The following is a 19197-nucleotide window of genomic DNA, read 5'->3' on the forward strand; positions in this document are numbered from 1 at the left end:
AAATATATATATTGGCCAAAAAATATATTGGCCAAAATATATAACTTTCAGTTATAAGATGAGTAAGTTCTGGGAATCTGACGTACAGCATGGTGACTATAGTTAACAAAATTGTATTTATTCTTGAAAGTTGCTAAGAGAGTAGATCTTAAATGTTCTCACCACACTCAAAAAAGATAATTATGTGAGGTGATGCATGTGTTAATTAATCCAATTGTGGTAATCATTTATATATAAATGCATATTTATATATATCGAATTATCACATTGTCTTCCTTAAACTTATACAATATCATATGTCATTTACGTCTCAATAAAGCTGGCAAAGAGAAAGAGCCACTAAAAAGAAAGAAACCGCAGCAATGTGGCCTATAAACAATAAGCATTCAAATAGCCTTCCAGCTTGCAGACTTTCCAGAAACATCATCTATAGGAAACACTTCTGTCATCAATGGTGGAAGAATCGTAATTCCTGTATGACTTTATTTGACTTAGCTCATATCCTAACATTGTTTTTTAATAACAGCAACTCTGAGCTTGACCTTTAAACGTTGGTTGTAAGTATTACTACGAACTTACGAAAGTAGTAGCCCAGTTGCAGAAGTCCCTAACTCCTCTGCGCACATTTTCATGGATAAGAGGACCATCTTCATGGAGCAAATCTGTTTGATGTGGCTTCTTTTCTTCATAAAGCCATTGACCTGGGTGTGACACAGCAGTCTTCTTGGGACTAAGGATAATGAGATCATCAAAGACTTACAAGATGAGACACCATGAATCCAAATAGATTTCAAACACTATCTTAAAGAAAGAAGTGGTAATGCTCATGTTTCTAATAGTCTCTCACAAGTTCATACAAGGTAGACATTAATTTTCCAAAGACTACCTTCTCATTATTAATATCATAAAGGCAAGCATAGCATGAGTTGTTATAATAATTAAAATGAATACAGCATTTTATTAGTATAAGTTGGTATTTTGAAATTATGAGTACCATTTATTAAGGCACGTGCCCATTTACTGTGCTTGGAGTCCGCTAAAGCCACTGACAATCTTAACAAGCAGGAGATGTCCTTGACTTCTCTCTCTCATCCCTAAAATCCAACCCATTAACAAATCTGGTAGGCTTTAACTCTAACTCTGTCTCTGGACAGTTGCAAATGTTCCTCACTGGTGTTTCTGATCTTCCCTAGGGCCCCGCCCCCAAACTGTAATCCCTTCTCAGCACTGCCCCTAAAACACTTCAAAATATAAGTCTGGTCATAGCACATGAGGCCACCCTTCACCCTCAATTAAACCTCTCAGTAGCTTCTTTTTTAGGTTGAGATATAACTCGCATACTATAATATTTACCATTTCAAAATATACAATTCAGTAGCTTCCATACATTTACAAAATTATGCAACCACGATCATTATCTAATTCTGGGCAAAAAGCATCTCCATAACCACTGACAGTCTCTGTTCATTTCCCCCATTCTCTGTGCTCCTGAAAACCAGTAATCTACTTTGGTCTCTATGGATTTGCCTATTCCACACATTTTATCTGAATGGAACCTTATAACATATGGCATTTTTATTTTTTTATTTTTTTAAAGATTTTTATTTATTTGACAGAGAGAGAGATCACAAGTAGGCAGAGAGGCAGGCAGAGAGAGAGGAGGAAGCAGGCTCCCTGCGGAGCAGAGAGCCTGATGCGGGGCTCGATCCCAGGACCCTGAGATCATGACCCAAGCCGAAGGCAGCGACTTAATCCACTGAGCCACCCAGGCGCCCCTAACATATGGCATTTTTAAAAAAGATTTTATATATATTTATTTGACAGAGAGTTAGAGAGAGAGCACAAGTAACCAGAGCAGCAGGCAGAGGGAGAAGCAGGCTCTCCACTGAGCAGAGAGCCCGATGCGGGGCTCAATCCCAGGACCTTGGAATCATGACCTGAGCCAAAGGCAGCTGCCCAACCAACTGAGCCACCCAAGTGCCCCAAATACATGGCATTTTCTGTCTGGCCTCTTTCATCTAGTACATTGCAAGGTTCATATGTGCTATAGCATGTATCAGCGGGTTCTTCCCTTCTATGGCTAAGATTCCATTTTCTGAGGAGACCATGTTTTGTTTGTCATCAGTTGATGGACATCTGGGCTATCATGCACAGTGCTGCTATCAACGAATGTTCGGGCACAGGTTTTTGTATTCAATAGCTTATTACTCTTCCTTTAAAGACCTAAGTCTTCACTCCAATATTCCAAGGCCCTTCATGGCCCAATCCTTGCCTGTTTCTCTAGATTCTTCTGCCATTACCATCCTCCCTCACTCTCTGAGCTGCAACCTTCACAGTCTTCTCTCAGTTTCATGAATTCCTCACGCTCCCTTCAGCCACAGGGCCTTTGCACATGTTGCACCATCTGACTGCAATGCCTTCTGCATTCCCTCATCTCCCTTATGTTCCAACATACATATCCCTTCCTCAGGGAGGTGTTCCCAGGCTGTCCCCAGAACCCATACTTCCTTCCTGGTACCCTGTACCTTTTATTCAGAGTGCCCATATATTAATTCATCCATCCATCCATTCAACAAACATTTATTAAACACCAGCTAAGTACCAGGCATAGCTCCAGGCATTAGGATTCATCTGTAAATAAAGTTTAAACCCTGTCCTCATAGAACTTAAGATTGAGACAGATGGGAAAGAGGTAAGCCTATGCCAGGTGTTATAAAGAAAAATAAAAATATAAAGAAAATGAAGAAAAATAAAACAGGGCAGGAAGCATGGACAGTGCTGACGGGGGGCTTTTTATTCCTACAAAGAAGGCCTCACTACCAAAGTGATCATTGACCAGGGACCCCAAAGAAGAAATGGATCAAATCATACAGATATCAAACTGCAGACCCAGGCAGAAAAAAATCCATGTACAAAGGGCCCAAGGCATGAGTGTGCTGAGTGTGGTCAAGGCACAGCAGAGAGGCTCGTGTGACCAGAGGGGTGAGACCAAAGGACAGAGTAGCAGAGAGTGAGGCCTGATGGGTAAGGGGGCCTGATCGTAAGAGCCTTTAGAGGCCACTGTAAGACTTCGGATTTTACCCTGAATAACCAAGCAATTGGAGAATTTTTAAAATGAAAAACATAGCATTTATGATCATCATATGGATGTTGCAGTACGTTTGTGTAATTGACCCATGATGTCCCCTGAGTTTCAGGCGTACATCCAGGGATCCGACAAGTCTGCATGTCACGCCGGGCTCACCACAGGTGTAGCCCCCATCTGCCACCCTATGAGGCTGTTCTAATACCACTGACTACATGCCCTGTGCTCTACTTTAACTGGAGAACTTTGAGTAGAGGAATGAGACTGACTTAAGTTTTTAAAAGAATCATTTTGATTACTGTGACACATAGACTGGGGCAGAGAGCGGGGCTCTGTTGGGTGGAGGTTATGAGACCAGTGAGTAAACCATGACAATAATTCAGACAAGAGATGGTGGGATCTTGGAACAGAGCGACAGTCATACAGTAGGTATGACTGATATATTTCAAAGGTAAACCATTAAGATTTGTTGGCAGTTTCGAAAGTAACTAGAAGAATGAAGTTGCTATTTAATGATCTGGAGAAGATAGAAGGGTGAGTAGGTTTGGGGAAGAAATCAAGAGTTCGGTGTGGACTTGCTGAGTTGGAGATGGCGAATGTTGAACATCCATATAAAGCTGGGCAGGGGGAGGTCACCTCCGTAGGTGACCGAGTTCGATGCACTTCAAGGTGAAAAAAAAGATGAGGAGGGACCAGCAAACGAAGACTGGGGAGAGATCATTGGAGGAGGAGGAGATCCAAGAATGAGAGGTGATCCTGAGGCCAAGTGAACAAAGCAAAATAAAAGTGTTTCAAGAAAGAGGACATGATCAATTGTGTCAACTACTACCGGCCCGTCAAGCACGATGATCGCTGAGAAGCCAACGGCGACCATGACCAAGGCCAGATCCACTGCAGTGCTGATGAGTTACAGAAAGAAGAGGAAGTAAGTATGGACACCTCTTTCATGGAGTTTTGCTCTAAAGGAAAGGAGAGAGACTGCTCAATAAAAGTTGTTTTAAAGATGGGAGATATTACCTCACCCTATGGTAAACCAGTGATGGGCCCCAAAGGGATCAGGTGCTAATCCTTGGAACCTGTAAATGTTACTTTACTTGGAAAAATCATCCCTATAGCTATGATTAATTTGAGGAGCTTCAGGTGGGGAGATTTTCTTGGATTATCTGGGTGGGTCCTAAATGGCATCACAAGTGTCCGTGTAAGAGAAGTGCAGAGGGAGATTTCACACACACATGCACACACACACACACACACACACACACACACACTCACAAGGAGAAGGGAATGTGAAAACAGAGCAGAGAGATTTGAAGATTTTGACCACGAAGATTGGAGTGACATGGCCACAGCCGTGGAATGCCAGGAGCCACCAAAGCTTGAGGAAGCAAGGAGCGCATTTCCTAGAGCTTCTGGAAGGAACATGGCCCTGCTGACACTTAGATCTCAGCACAGTAATCCTGATTTTGGACTCTGGCCTCCAGAACTGTGGGATAATAAATTTCTGTTGTTTTAAGCCACCAGATTCACGTGATTTTATGCAGCAGGCACGAACAAGGACATGCTCACAGAATGTGCTGAGACCACACTGACGGAAAACCTTGCCATTAGGCAATTACACATTCATGTTGTGATGATAATTTATTAAGATAATAGTTTTGTTCACTTCCTCTGTGCTATTATCTTTTCTCCTTCTAAGTAGACAACACATTTGCTTTTAATTTCTTTTCCTGAAGATTTTTTCAGGGTTGACCAGGGAAACTGCCTACAGTTAAAGGCAGAACATCTCTCCGGTGGAAGCCCAAGCTTGTTGCACCAATTATACTCGACATTGTGAGTGACATGGGAAGGGACAGGGGGCGCCCCAGGTGTACCACAAACAGCGAGAACAGAGAGAAGAGTCCCAAAGACCAGAAAGAGGTTAAAGATCAGTCCTGCAAGCACTGGGGACCTACCCCACTTTCTTATAGTACAAATGATGACCATGACTGGTTTGCTGCTCACTGGGATGAGGGTTTGGGGTCAGACATAAATAGAAAAAAAGAGAGAGAACAGTGGTGTTTTATAAACATATGGCTTTGTGAACTAAGATGCATACCTTCGTATGTATTCACCGCTCCCTCCCACACCATGCTGTAATCACGAGGACAGGGTCCTAATCTGTTTACCGTTATGTCCTCAGAACCTAGCATTGTCTACGACCCACAGCAGTCCTCAGCAAGTACCGTTGTTTTGTTTTGTTTTGTTTTGTTCTGCAGAAAGAGAACCAGCTAACAGTTCGCTGAGGATCCAAAAATCCAAAGATGTTCATAGGGCCACAGTGACCCACTCTGCTGGGCTCTCCAAGGAGACCCCTACTTACAATGCTCCTCTCCGACCCCCCAAACCCCAGGTTCTGAGCAAAATAATACGAAGAGCAAAGATAAAAGCCAAAATATTATTACTGACAACAGCCACGTTGGAGCACGTGGATTTAAGCCCAAAGGACCTGTTCACTGAAACCCGGAAATGGGCAGACTGTCCCGGCACCCAGCAGGCTCCAGGGGTGCTGGGCCAGGCCGGGGGCCCCTCAGGAAGGGAAGAGCAGACAGGATTTGTGTTTCCCACGCGCCATCTTGTTTCCTAGTGGAAGAAGGACAGAGCTGAGATGAGCGTGCCCAGTTGTCCCCAATTCTCTGAGGGGGCCAGGATGGTTGGGTTCCTGTCACCTTGTGTCTCACTTCAGCAAACATGTGTAATTGAATAAAAGCTCTAATGTGGCTCCTTCCACACACCCTGACCACGGGCCTGGGTCCTCTGTAAGTGGTCTGGGGGCTGTGGATCAGCTTCTCTCGACTTCATCCACACTCCCGAGGGCCCACCAGTGACATCACCTAAATTCACAAGTCGAATTTGTATCCAAAAACTATTTTTTTCGTATTTTATTTATTTAAGAGAGAGAAAAAGAGACCCAGCGGTGGGCTGTGGGGGAGGGGCAGACAGGAAGGAGAAGCTAGTTCGCTGCACAGCCCGTCAGGGGGCCTGATGCCAGGACCTGAGCTGAAGTCAGACGCTTAACCGACTGAGTCACTATTTTTGTGTGGCATATTTATTATTACATTAACATTTCAGATTAACTTTATGAACTGGGAATTTAAGGGTGTGATACAAAAGAAGGAGGTTTCTATGAAAATTAAGCTTAGTGCTTTGGAAAGGGGTCGATGAACGTAGGCAAAAAGGATGACTGGGAACTTCAAGCAGGCACAGATTCCAGAAGAGTCTTGACATTAAAAGACTGAGCAAGTGAATGTGCTGTTACGTTTTAGAATAAAGTAACATGCTTCAAGGACTTGAGCATCATTCTGTGTAAGTCCCTGTGTCAATCTTTCTGTTTTGTTTTACTTTCCAGCCAACTGCTGGTCCCAGTCACGTTGAGTAGAAGGCTTCTGACATAGAAAATTCTGCCACTGTGGGCCAGTCAGCCTGGTTTTCTGCCGTTCTCCTCTTCCCAAACTGCTGTCCTAAAGTCACGTACCCGTGTCGGGTCTACCGCTGGGTAATTCACATCCATTTCTGAAATAAACACTACTCACGGGAGGACCCAAGGCTTCTTTGCTTTCTCCTTGGGAACTTAAGTTATTTTGCTTCTCGAAATTATTCAAAAGGAGCTTCGAGAAGGGAAGCCCTCGAATGTTTCGTGGGGCGACAGAAGCAGCAAGGGGTTAAGGACAATACTTACAGGCCCGGGCCGACTTGGGTGGAAAGTTTTCTTAAGTGTTTGGCTGGTTCCTTTGCTCTTTTCCCGACACCCTGACAATAAGCCCATGTGTCCTCCAGTTTCCTGCCGGGATCCAGCACTTCCAGCACCTTTAATAAGAGCTACAAACAGAGAACAGCTTTGGAGAGAAGACAAATGTGCCAAAAAAAAAAAAAAAAAAAGAAGGCCCCTGGATTGTAAAGCAGAACAGACCAACATGCCCCTTTGCATTGCTTTTCCAGCAGATAAGCCGTTCATCGGTTTCCGTGCGAGTCCTGGGCTGGGCGCTAGGGGTAGGTGTCCCCCACCTAGATATCTGGGATCGGCTATTGTGCTATGTGCCGTCTCCTCCAGACGAACCGTCCCCCTGGGCCTACCCAGTCCCTCGCTGCCCCACTGAGCCAAGTGCCTCCAGATAGTTTGGCTTTTGACTTCCTCCATACATAACGGTGTCTAGATTTTTCTTGGACCCCATCCTTGCTCCACGGGCAGGCCAGGACAATTGAGACCATGGTGACTGGTTTAGGAACAGGCCCATGACCCAGGTTTTACCCATGGGAACTAGGCGATGAGATCTTGCTGGAAGCGTGCAAAAAGAGGTGATCTTTTTCTTGGCAGAATTTCAATCTAGAGCAGTTGGTGACCATCATGGTACCGTAAGAAGACATCCCGCCTCAGAAAGAGGCCAACACACCCCACTGGGGAGGTCGGACATGGTAATAAGGGCCACAATCCCAAGGGCCATCTGGGGGTAAGTGGAAATAATCTGCTTGTCATGGGCTCAGCAGCGCTGGCCTGTAGGAGGCAGACGAGGAAAGCCCCAAGCGGAAAATCGGTTAGAAATTCTGGTTGTCCTTTCTACAGACTCTCCTGCCACTAATCACTTACTCATTCATTCATTTTGCACGAATCCTTACTGAGGGTCTGCTGCATGGCAGGTGTTAGTGGAACACAGTGAAAGATGCCGATGAAGTCCCCGCCCTTCCAGAGATTCTGCTCCAGCAAGGAGCCCAGGGGCGACAAGAGCTATGACCAAAAACAGATCACACCAAGTGCTGGAGGATGGGGCAGAAGGGAAGCGTTATTTTATGAGACACTTGAGCAAGGATCTGAAGGACGTGAAGGAGTGAGCCAGACACGTAGGGGCAGGTGTCGGGGCACGGAAGGGAGATCTGAACTGGACTTGCTTGCTCAAGTTCACAGAGCAGCCAGGAGGTCAGCGTGGCCAGGGCAGGGGGAGAGCAGAGGTGAGGCTGGAGGGGAGCCGAGCAGGGGTGGGGCAGAGAGCGGACAGGCGCACGGGGCCTTTCAGACCATGGCGAGGACTTGACTCTAAGAAAGGGCCGTGGGAGGGCTTTGCAGAGAAGTCAGGCGCGTGGAGTGACCGAGAAGCAGACTACATGGGCGTGGGCAGGACAGCGGGCCCTGTGAGCTCCCTGCCCGGTATCCACTCCGCCTTTTTCCATAAATTTAACAGAATTCTATTCCAGACTTTGTTTTCCGTCGCAATGCCCAACCAAGAAACTCCAGTGTCCCGTGTCCCACAAAGTGGCCAGAGGAATGAGATGTTTGCCGCAAAAGTTGTCATTTGTCTAATTAAGAGACAGTCCGCTGGCCTGGACCCTTTAACCTTGGCCCCCTGCCCCCTCTCGTCTGAGAGACAGACCGGATGCCTGGAAGCAAACTGGGGTACGGGAACGGGAGCCACAGGCTAAGGATTCCAGACGACACGCGGCAGACTGAAGCCGCCATCCAAACCCAGCCTGACCCTGCGCTCGGTTTCCCCACGACCTTGCGGGATCCCCGGGGCCCCCACCCATCTGAGAGCTAAGCACCACGGACACCCCCCGACACCGGGCTACAGGAACAGAAGCAGGACTGACAACGTCCCCGGTGGCTCGCGCCCTCAAAAAGGCCCAGGCAAAGCAGGAGGGTAGAACTTCGGGGTGAAGACGTCGAATGTTTCTGGTTTACTGGAACTTTCGAAGTCGTGTGGCTTCATAGCAAACACAGGGAGTGGCCAGTGTGTTGCTGCCAGTGTCCTTCCCGGGAGCAAGGAAGGCTGTGCCAGCCCCCCTCTGCCCGCCCTGGCACGCTCACTGGTCCCCCCGACCACGCAAACACGTCACCCCTCACAGGAGCTCCCCCACGTCTAAGGGGAATTCCTCTCGAGGCCCTCCCACAGCCCGAGGTCAGGAGGTCACCTCGACGGGCATGTCCTCCCCCAGATGAGGGTAGAGAGCCAAAGGGTGCGGGCTCAGCTGGGCATCCACGTCCGCCAGGAAGGCCCCCCGCGCCCGCTGCGCAGGTGACAGCCCGGGAAACGGGGCTGCTCCCTCGGGCCACCTGCGCTGCCTCTTGTTTGGGGCGGCTCGGCGGGCTGGGGGACGGATCTGGGGGAGAAAGGCCTCCTGAGGACCCCGAGTGAGCAGACCCTCGCACGGCGGGCAGCCCTTCCGGAAGTCATCCAGACCCTTCTTCTCGAACGTCCACTGCAGGCCGTCCAGGGCGGGGGGGCGCGGCGGCCGGTGCCTGGGCTTTGTGGAGCCCTGGGAAGGCAGAGGCTCTTCGCACCTGGAAGACAGCACGCACCACAGGGGTTGGCGGGGGGCAGAGGTTGGAAGGAGGTTGGCTTCCACCTTTCTGGAGGGGGTGAGGTCAGGGAGGAGGGTTCGAGGAAGGGGAGAGCTAATCAGACTCCTAGTTCGTGGCCCACCATCTCTGGCCTACGCACGGCCGCTCTCTTGTTTGCTTTAGGCTGTTATGCTCACTGCTCTCCCTGCACAGGCAAAACCGCTCTCACGGATTTGAAATGCACCCTCTCACTTGTACGCGCCTTGTAATATCTGTATCGTTCTTGTATGTGCATTTTTTCTCCATTTACATAAATGGGACCATTCCACTTCTTACTGATTTGCCGAGCACCGTACTATAGAGGCCCATCCATGCCACTCGGTGTAAATCTCATGTTATTACCGCCAGGTCCATCTGTCCATTCTCCTTGTCGCAAGTTGCAACAAAGGACACAGTGCAGGGGCAAGAACCTGCAGCCCAGGGACCACTCCCCCTTAACCGGCTGAATGACCTTGGCACTTCATTTAACCTCTGCGGGCTGCAGCTAACTCCCTAAACCCAAAGGGTCAGAGTTTTCAAACTGGCCGTCCAGGGGCACCATGGGGCCTACAGACCTGTCATTTGGTCCCTTTTCTCTTTGAATAAGAATGAGGACACTTAACATATATCAAGGACTTCTTATATAACAGCCATGTTCTCAATGCTTTACATGCATGAACCTACCCAAATCTCATAACAATCCAATGAAGTAGGTACGAGTCCTAGCATTATTCCGGCTCATAGATAAGGAAATCGAGGCTCAAAGAAGTTTGGAACAAAACAAACCCTTGTGAGAGATCCCATAGCTGATAAGTGGTAGAGGAGGCTTTTAATCGAGGTGGTGTGACTCCCGAGAAAGGTGCTGAAGCTCTACGCTAGAGCTTCCGACATAGAAAAAAGCTCACGTACATAATCTAGAGCAAAAATCAGGGTCTCTGGGAACACTGGGTCCACCTTTCCATGGAGCCACCAGCTGGTATAATGGTTGCCCTCTATAGACAAGTCCTAGTCTCTCTTGGTCACAGTCTCCACCCTTCCCTACTGCCTTATTCTACCCAGCCTGCTTCCCCCAGTTTCCTTACCCACCAGGCCCCTGTCTGCACTGAGATGTTAGGGTATGACTATGAGACGGAAGCAGTTGATGGAAGGAAAATGAGACTAGTTCCTAGATAATCTGATACATCTTAGCCATGGCCTAAGTCAGGACTTGGAACCTGAGCGGCTTAAGGGCAAGGTCACTCATTATCTTAATACATCACTTCCTGAGTCAGATATTCTATATTATCGGTGTCTTTCCCTGAAGCCTCTTCACCTCCAGGCCCCTTTCATCGGTAACACTCTTTATACCAAATCTACTCCGTGTTGCACTCAACCCCGCGGGCACAAGGCATTTTCAAGAGGTTCCCACTTAATTCCTATTCTTTCCTATGAGTGCTAGAAACTTCTTGCTTGCTGTGTGTGCATATGTGTGTGTTTGCGCTTAAACCAGCTCTACTGTGAGGATCTAGATGAAAGGATACAAAAAGTTGCTCGTTGAAACAAACAAATCACTCTTAAGGAGCTGAATGGCAGAGTGTTGAAGTTACATCTAACCTTAACATTTGATGACCCCTTCAGCATGACCTACTAGCAAGAAACCTTCTATAATGTTAGACACCTTTACAAAGTTTATTTTCCACACATTTCCAACTAATTCAGACATCCAAGCACTTCATGAAATCAAATCTGATGACTGATATTTTTGCTCAGGGACAGTTACATCACCCAAAACTGGGGACAGCCTAGCAGCTAGTTCCAGTCTCATAGAATGTTAGATCTGGCAGGGCCTGAAGGAAATCTAGTCCACCTCCTCCCCTCTAAACGAAGAAACTGAGTTCTGAGAGACGAACAAGCACCCCCTAGAGCTGGAGGCCTGCCCACTGCCCCGCTTGCCTCTCGTAGCTAATAAACTTCCCTCTGTGTTTTGTTAAGTCTATGAAAATTTTTGCTTGGCCCAGAAAATCAAACTGGACACTTTTTTCCCCTAAACATTCACTACTTTCGCAGTCATTAGCATATGCTTCATGGACCAATATCTCCACCTGTAAGAACTGCGAAAGAGTATTGGTCATTTATCCTAAAGAAATGAAAACCTATGTTTGTATAAAAACCTGTACACAAATGTTGATAGCAACAACCAAAAACTAGAAACACCTGCATATCCTTCAATACGTCAAACGAATAAAAAACATGGCACATCCGTACCAGCAACAAAAATGAATGAACTACTGGGACACCTGGGTGGCTCAGTCAATGAAGTGTCAGCCTTGGGCTGAGGTCATGATCTCAGGGTCCTGGGATAGAGTCCTGCATCAGGCTTCCTGCTCAGCAGGGAGTCTGCTTCTCCCTCTCCCTCTGCTCCCCACCTCGATGCTCTCTCTCTCAAATAAATAAATATATTTTTTAAATGGACAAACTACTAATATGATGGCTGGATGGATCTCAAGGGCTTTATGCTGAGTGGGGGGGGGAAGCCCATCTCAAAAGGTTTTATACTGTATTATTCTATTTATCTAACATCCCCAAAAGAACAGATTTATGGAAATGAAGTACCATATTGGCTGCCAGAGGTTGGGGGTGGGGAAGGAGTGCTGACAAAGGGGTTGCAAGGTGCCTTGTGGTGAGACAGTTGTTTTGTTCCTTGATGAATACATGTGACAAAGTTTCATGGAAGTTTATACACACACAACTGCAAGCAAGAACGGGTGAAACCCCAGCACGGTCTGCGGTCTAACTAATACATTGTGTCAGTGAGCATTTCCTGCTTCCATACTGTGCTGCGGTTACCTAGGCTAGTTCTCTGGAAACAGCTGGGGGAAGGGTCCATGGGACCTCTGTACTGTTTTTGCAACTTCTTGTGAGTCTGCAATTGTTTCAAAACAAGAACTTTGAAAATGTGGGGAAAAGGGATTTCCAGAAGGCCTCCTAATTGCTAAAGTGTATGCAGTATATGCTTTACAGGTGAATCCTCACGAAAGTCCTCTAACGCTGGTTCATTTTGTTGTTCCCATTTCACAGCCGAGCAAACTGAGCCCGGAAGGAGCTCGTGCAAGGTCGCTAGGCAAACAAGGGGAGCTGCGGGGCTTGACTCAGCCGCTGCGGTTCTGGACCTTGAAATCTGCCACCACGTCGGGCTGCGTCCCAGCAGCCGAATTCCGTCTCATAAATAGCTCAAGGAATCCGCGAAGACAAAAAGCCTCGGGTGTCTGCCCTGCGAGGGTGACGCCAACCGTCCAACAGGCAGCAGAGCGCCCCAGTACCTGGGCTCCCCACCCCAGACACAGGCCCGGTCCGGCCACAGGCACAAGCGCGGGGTGGGGGTGCGACGGCCCCGGCCCCGGACTAACCCGGAGAAGGGCGGCGGGAGACTAAGCACTCCCGGCCCTCAGTCTCCCGCCCCGAGCGGGTGTTAGTCCGCCTGCCCCGGAGCCCGCCGCGGGCAACACGAGCTTCGTGACCGCAGCATCAGGCGCCGGTTGTTTTACGTGACAATCGTGCCGCGGCCGAGCAGCGCGGGAGGGAAGGCGGGGGGACCTCCTGCCGCCCTCCCGGCCGTCCGACCCCACCCCGCCCTCTGCTCCCCACCCCCACCCCGTCCCCCGCTCCCGACCCCCACCCCGCTCCCCGCCCTCCACCTCCGCCCACTGCTCCCCTCCCCCTCCCCGCCGCCCGCCCCCGCCGCCCCAGCACCGCGCAGAGCAGGCGCCCCCACGCGGCACCCGCCGGATGCGCTCGCCGAGGCGCGCTTACCGGGACCCCCGGCTCCCGCCCGCTGACCCCCGCGTGGGCGCCGCCGGCCCGCACAGCCGCCCGGGCTCGGCCATGGTCTCCCCCGCCCCGCGAGCACGGCCCGGCCTCCGCGGTGCGTGTTCCGGCGCCCGCGTCGCTAGGAGACCGCGGAGCCGTGCGCCCGCCCCGTTTGCCCCGGTTCGCCCCGGCGCCCCCTTGCGCCCCCGGCGTTCCCCGGCAGTTGGCCGGCCGGACGCCTGCTCCACTCAGCCCCGTTTCCAGAAGGGGCTGTCGAAGGATAGAAAGACGCGGCCGGCCCGCCGGATGGATGGACGGACGGGTGGACGGACGGGTGGATGGACGGGTGGACGGATGGATGGATGGACGGGCGGACAGATGGACGGACGGATGGACTGATGGACAGACGGATGGATGGACGGGTGGACAGATGGATGGACGGACGAACGGATGGACGGACGGACGGATGGATGGACGGATGGACGGACGGATGGATGGACGGGCGGACATATGGACGGACGGATGGATGGACGGGCGGACATATGGACGGACGGATGGACGGACGGGTGGATGGACGGGTGGACGGACGGACGGATGGATGGACGGACGGACGGACGGACGGATGCATGGACGGACGGATGGACGGACGGACGGGCGGACAGATGGACGGACGGATGGACGGACGGATGGATGGATGGACGGATGGACGGACGGATGAATGGATGGACGGGCGGGTGGACGGACGGGTGGACAGATGGACGGACGGATGGACTGATGGACAGACGGATGGATGGACGGGCTGACAGATGGACGGACGAATGGACAGAGGGATGAACGGACAGACGGACGGGCGGACAGATGGACGGACGGATGGACGGACGGATGGACTGATGGACAGACGGATGGATGGACGGGCGGACAGATGGACGGACGGATGGACAGAGGGATGAACGGACGGGCGGACGGACGGACGGAGGGACGGATGGACGGACGGATGCATGGACGGACGGATGGATGGACGGATGGACAGACGGATGGACTGATGGACAGACGGATGGATGGACGGGCGGACAGATGGACGGACGGATGGACGGACGGATGGATGGATGGACGGATGGACGGACGGATGGACAGACGGATGGATGGACGGGCGGACAGATGGACGGACGGATGGACGGAGGGATGAACGGACGGGCGGACGGACGGACGGAGGGACGGATGGACGGACGGATGCATGGACGGACGGATGGATGGACGGATGGACAGACGGATGGATGGACGGACGGACGGATGGACGGACGGATGGATGGACGGACGGACGGACGGATGGACGGACGGACGGACGGACGGATGGATGGACGGGCGGACAGATGGACGGACGGATGGACGGACGGGTGGACGGACGGGTGGACGGACGGACGGATGGACGGACGGACGGGTGCATGGACGGACGGATGGATGGACGGACGGACGGACGGATGGACTGATGGACAGAAGGATGGATGGACGGGCGGACAGATGGACGGACGGATGGACGGACGGATGGATGGATGGACGGATGGACGGACGGATGGATGGATGGACGGACGGGTGGACGGACGGGCGGACAAATGGACCGACGGACGGGCGGACAGATGGACGGACGGATGGACGGAGGGATGAACGGACGGGCGGGCGGACGGACGGACGGAGGGACGGATGGACGGACGGATGCATGGACGGACGGATGGACGGTCGGATGGATGGATGGACGGAGGGACGGACGGGTGGACGGACGGGTGGATGGACGGACGGATGGACGGACGGATGGACAGCCACGGAAGAGTGGAAAGGGAGGGGAAGGGTACACCGACTGCTGGTGGTTGGGCAGGTCTTGGGACTCCCTGGGCCTCGCCCTGTAAACTGATTTCCAGAGCCTTCCCCGTCCGTGTCACTGGACCCTTGTGCCCGGACCCAGTTCCAGCGTGACGTCCTCACCGCGGTCCCGGCGGCCGCAGCCCTAAGTGTGGGCGGCGTGAGGCTGTGTTGGGTTTGCGAAGGTCGCCTGCCGGGAGGGCTCCTGACCTCCGGACCGAAGCAGGGGGCGCTGCTTCCAGAGGGGAAGAGCCGCGAGCGCTCTCCTGCCCCAGATGTTAAACTGTATTTACATTGTTTCTTTACAGCGGGACGATTTCCCTCCTCGGTGAACTCTGCGGGAGGAAACGCGCGTCGCCTCTGGAAACCGGGGACCACGTGGACGCTGTGGAAGTGGCGCTCGCGGGGGCCGGTGTCACAGGACAGAACCAGTTCCTAGCGCGGGGTTGGCTGCCCGCAGCTGAAGGTCAACAATCTAGCCGCGAGCCGGGGTAGGGAAGCAAGGGTTGCTTCAGGCCTGAAGCCAGCAGCTCGGGAAGACAGTGGACTAATGCCGCAGAGCCGTCTTCCCCATCCAGGTGCCCCCGGAGGAGTTTGAAAGTGGGGAAGGCCCGGGGGAAGGAAGGGGGGCTGCGTGCAGGAGACGCAGGCGCTGGGCCCGTCTGCCTTCGTGACCCTGAACTTGCTGGCTTGCTGGCATCCACGGCCGCTGTTTTCCAGGGTAGTCGGGCCTTATCTTCTGGGAAAGTTTGGTCCTTCGCTCCTCAAGGCCAATGGTCTGCAGGTCTCAAGGAAAGTCAGTTCGTTCTGCAGCCGCCCACGGGACTTAGGCCAGCGAGCAAGGGGTGCACAAGCTGGAAGCAAGCTGCCTTCCCGCTGCCCGGAGTCCTTGGACACTCGTTCCAGCCTCCTCATGTGCTTTATGTATTCGGCCGCCTTTTCTGTGCGGGCTACAGCCCTGGGGTCCCACCACCCGAGATAAATCCCTCCTCAGCTACTTAATAATTATGCACCCCTGCAAGCGATTACTCAAACTTTTTTTAGCTCCATTGATTTTCTAGTCTGAGATCGAGGAAATAACAGCATCTCCTTATACCGGTGACGAGCAGATCGGAGATGATGAATGTAAAGTCCCTGCCCCTGCAGGCTGTCCGGAATGCCCCCACAACTGCTGACAGTGTTCTCTCAGTTGGGAGGGGGGGTAGTAACACTGGCCCCGCCCACTTCACAGAGCTGTTGTTAGAGCCCATTAGTGGACGGGGGACCTGGGGGGGCTCAGTCGCTAAGCATCTGCCTTTGGCTCAGGTCTGATCCCAGGGTCCTGGAATCTAGCCCCGGGTTGGGCTCTCCGCTTGGCAGGAAGCCGGCTTCTCCCTCTCCCACTCCCTGCTTGTGTTCCCTCTCTCTCTCTGTCTCTGTCAAATAAATAAATAATTTTTTTTTAAAAAAAGAGTCTGTTAATGGAGAAAGCGACAAACGTAGTCATTATGAAAAGCCTGATTCATTGTTTTTGGGATCTTTGGTAGTATCTTTCAAGTTCATTTGTTTGCGGATTCAAACTTCTACTACTTTGGGGAAGTAGGATTTTTTTCATAAGAGTGAGGGTAAGGGTTGTTACTCCTAGTACTGGGCCTGGCATACGGGAGGTACTCACTCAACGAAGAGTGGCTGTTGTGGTCATTCCAGGCCCTCAGGATGCAGTGGAGGAAGGAAACAGACTTGGTGCTTGTCAGCTCGAGTCTTGGTTTCTACTGTTTGTTGCATGAATGAATAAGAAACCACCTGTTTCATGACTTTTGCATCTTCACAGGCTGATTATTTGCTCCATGTAGTAACTTTGACTCCACATAGGAGACAAAGAACTTCTTATTTCATCACATTCTAAACCTAAATTACAGTCATTACTCAGGGAATCTCTCATTCATTCTCTCCTGTCTCCGTCTCTTTTGCAACACAAGGGTAAAATGTGTTACATATATGAGTAGCTGTTACTTCAGAGTGAGGATAATGAGGTTCTGTGCGTCTTTTCTGGCTTTACTGCCAGCTGGTGCAACCATTTTATTTCCCAACAGGATTTCTCAAACACCCACGGCAGGGTTGCCAAACGCCATTACTGCATCTTTCCCACTCAAGGACTGACTGCTGTCTCTGTAGCATTCTACTACGTATGCAGCAAGAGTTGGTTCATGGTACTATCCAGGGGGAAAAAAAAGCATTTGAACAACAGAACTTTAAGCCGAGAAATTATAAAGTGGTCCTGGACTGGTAGAGACCCTTTGTATCTTTACAAAATATTAGCAGTCATCTTTGAAGGACTACAAAGACCACCGTACCCCAGCCAGTTCTTACAGCATTCCTACAGAAAAATTTACAGTGGACATGAGCTCACAAAATAAAATTCACAAGGAAACAAGGCACAATAACTGAAAGACAGCAAAAACAACAAAGAACAGATCCGATCTGAGACTTTATGTATTGGGATGGTCAGACACAGAAAATACATAAATAAGATTAATAGTGCATAAATATATATATGTTTATGTACATAAAACAAGCATGTTTCACTTGTTTTGGGAATAATAGAGGGATTTGGAAATATGAGCAAAGTACAAGACAATTTTTAAAAGATAAATTTGAAAAAAAAAACAAATAGAACTTACAGAAATGAAGACTACAGTCATTTCAACTGGCCTCGGGAGGTGAGAGGCCACCAGACGGACGGGTCCCTGAGACCCAGCAGGCTGGCAGGTTTGAGAAGATGCCTCCAGCTGTAAGCAATTCCCGCAGTTTGGATGTGGTCCTGCTACTCACCTCCTGGTTATCTCGTATCCTCTGTTTGGTTCTCTTCCATCACCCCTGGAACATGTTCTTGCATTTAAATCCCTCAGTTTAAATTCACTTAGTGTGGCTGCTGCTTTCCTGGTTGGGCCCTGGTACATATGTTATTTATGACCCAGCTCTTCCCTTGAAGGGTATAGGAATCCTGAGGAATTTTCTCCCATAAGGGAAGATACGTACGAGGGTATTTGTTACAGCATTACCAGTAGTATCGGTGGGTTGCGGGCGGTGCGTGTGTCCATTTCTGTGATGCAGATGGACAAAATGGACGAATAACCAGGAATCAGTTAGACGCAACAGTCTGACATATATTCAGCCACATGGTTAGGCTTTTAGAAACGCGGTGCTGGGTGATGAAACAGTGAGATTTTTTTACTACAATGTGATTTATATAAATTAAAAATGCACGCACACCGAACAAAAATATATGGTTTACAAGAATTCCTACAGAGAGAAGGATACACTTCAAGCACTTAGGATTGGTTGCTTATGGAGAAGGCAGAAGGACAGAAGTGGAGAATGGAGAAGGAAACGCATGTATGAATGAATAAGAGAGGACCTTGCACACCCAACTGAGAAAGGAGCGACATGAATTAAACAGTAAGATTAACCGAGATGCTACACCTGCAGCTGGAAAAAAAAAAATGTTGCCAGAGAAATAGTTACAAAGTGGCACTGAGACACAGTTTCAAAGAATACATTGTGGATTGTGAAAGGTTGAAACAATACCTGCTCCAAAGTCAAAGTAGCTTGCAATAAAGAGCAAACACATGGGACAGAGGGTGAAGCAAGGAGCCAGGGCTGGTGACGAGTCCTGGATGACACAGGGATGTTGTTTGAATTCCATGGCAATGTTATGTGAGGAAGAGGATTCGAAGTCTCCTGATTTTCTTGTCATTTGCACTCAGACCTGAGCAAAGGTTATGGGAGTCTCATAACTGAATAGAAATGTACCAAAAAATCCTGCTTCATAGCTTTTTAGGGTCAAATACAGCCTCAAAGCCTGGGCTGCTCTCTCAAGTGGGGCTCAGATTATGACCACAATATGTTCAAAAATTGGAAACAAGGAGCATTTCGAGTGTGTTGGGGGACTTGAATTCTCATCCAGTGTAGTTAAAATGTAACAATAATAAAAAAGAAATATTTAACCATGATATTAGGTTTTACTTCCCCTTGCTTGTACTCTTAGAATTGGTTTATCTTTCTTAGTTCAAAAAACGTTCAAGTTCTGGAAGATTCTTTGCATAAAAGGTTGTAGAAGTACTTGAAAAATAACCATATACAGAGC

General features: G+C 50.0%; 1 protein-coding gene across 4 annotated transcripts in view; it reads right to left on the reverse strand.

Annotated features, from left to right (window-relative positions):
- Positions 1–13345, reverse strand: part of FAM47E (family with sequence similarity 47 member E) — a 33148-nt gene extending 19803 nt beyond the window's left edge. For all 4 annotated transcript variants that reach the window (XM_045985916.1, XM_045985898.1, XM_045985905.1 and 1 more), the window contains exons 1-4: positions 13221–13345; positions 9023–9392; positions 6801–6940; positions 580–730 (exon numbers count right to left, since the gene is read on the reverse strand). In XM_045985916.1, coding sequence (XP_045841872.1) covers positions 580–730; positions 6801–6940; positions 9023–9392; positions 13221–13294 — 735 coding nt within the window. In that variant the 5' untranslated portion in view covers positions 13295–13345. The remainder of the gene's footprint in view (positions 1–579; positions 731–6800; positions 6941–9022; positions 9393–13220) is intronic.
- Between the last annotated feature and the right edge of the window lie 5852 nt (positions 13346–19197).

The sequence above is a fragment of the Meles meles genome, chromosome 2, assembly GCF_922984935.1.
Source record: "Meles meles chromosome 2, mMelMel3.1 paternal haplotype, whole genome shotgun sequence".
Taxonomy (NCBI): domain Eukaryota; kingdom Metazoa; phylum Chordata; class Mammalia; order Carnivora; family Mustelidae; genus Meles; species Meles meles.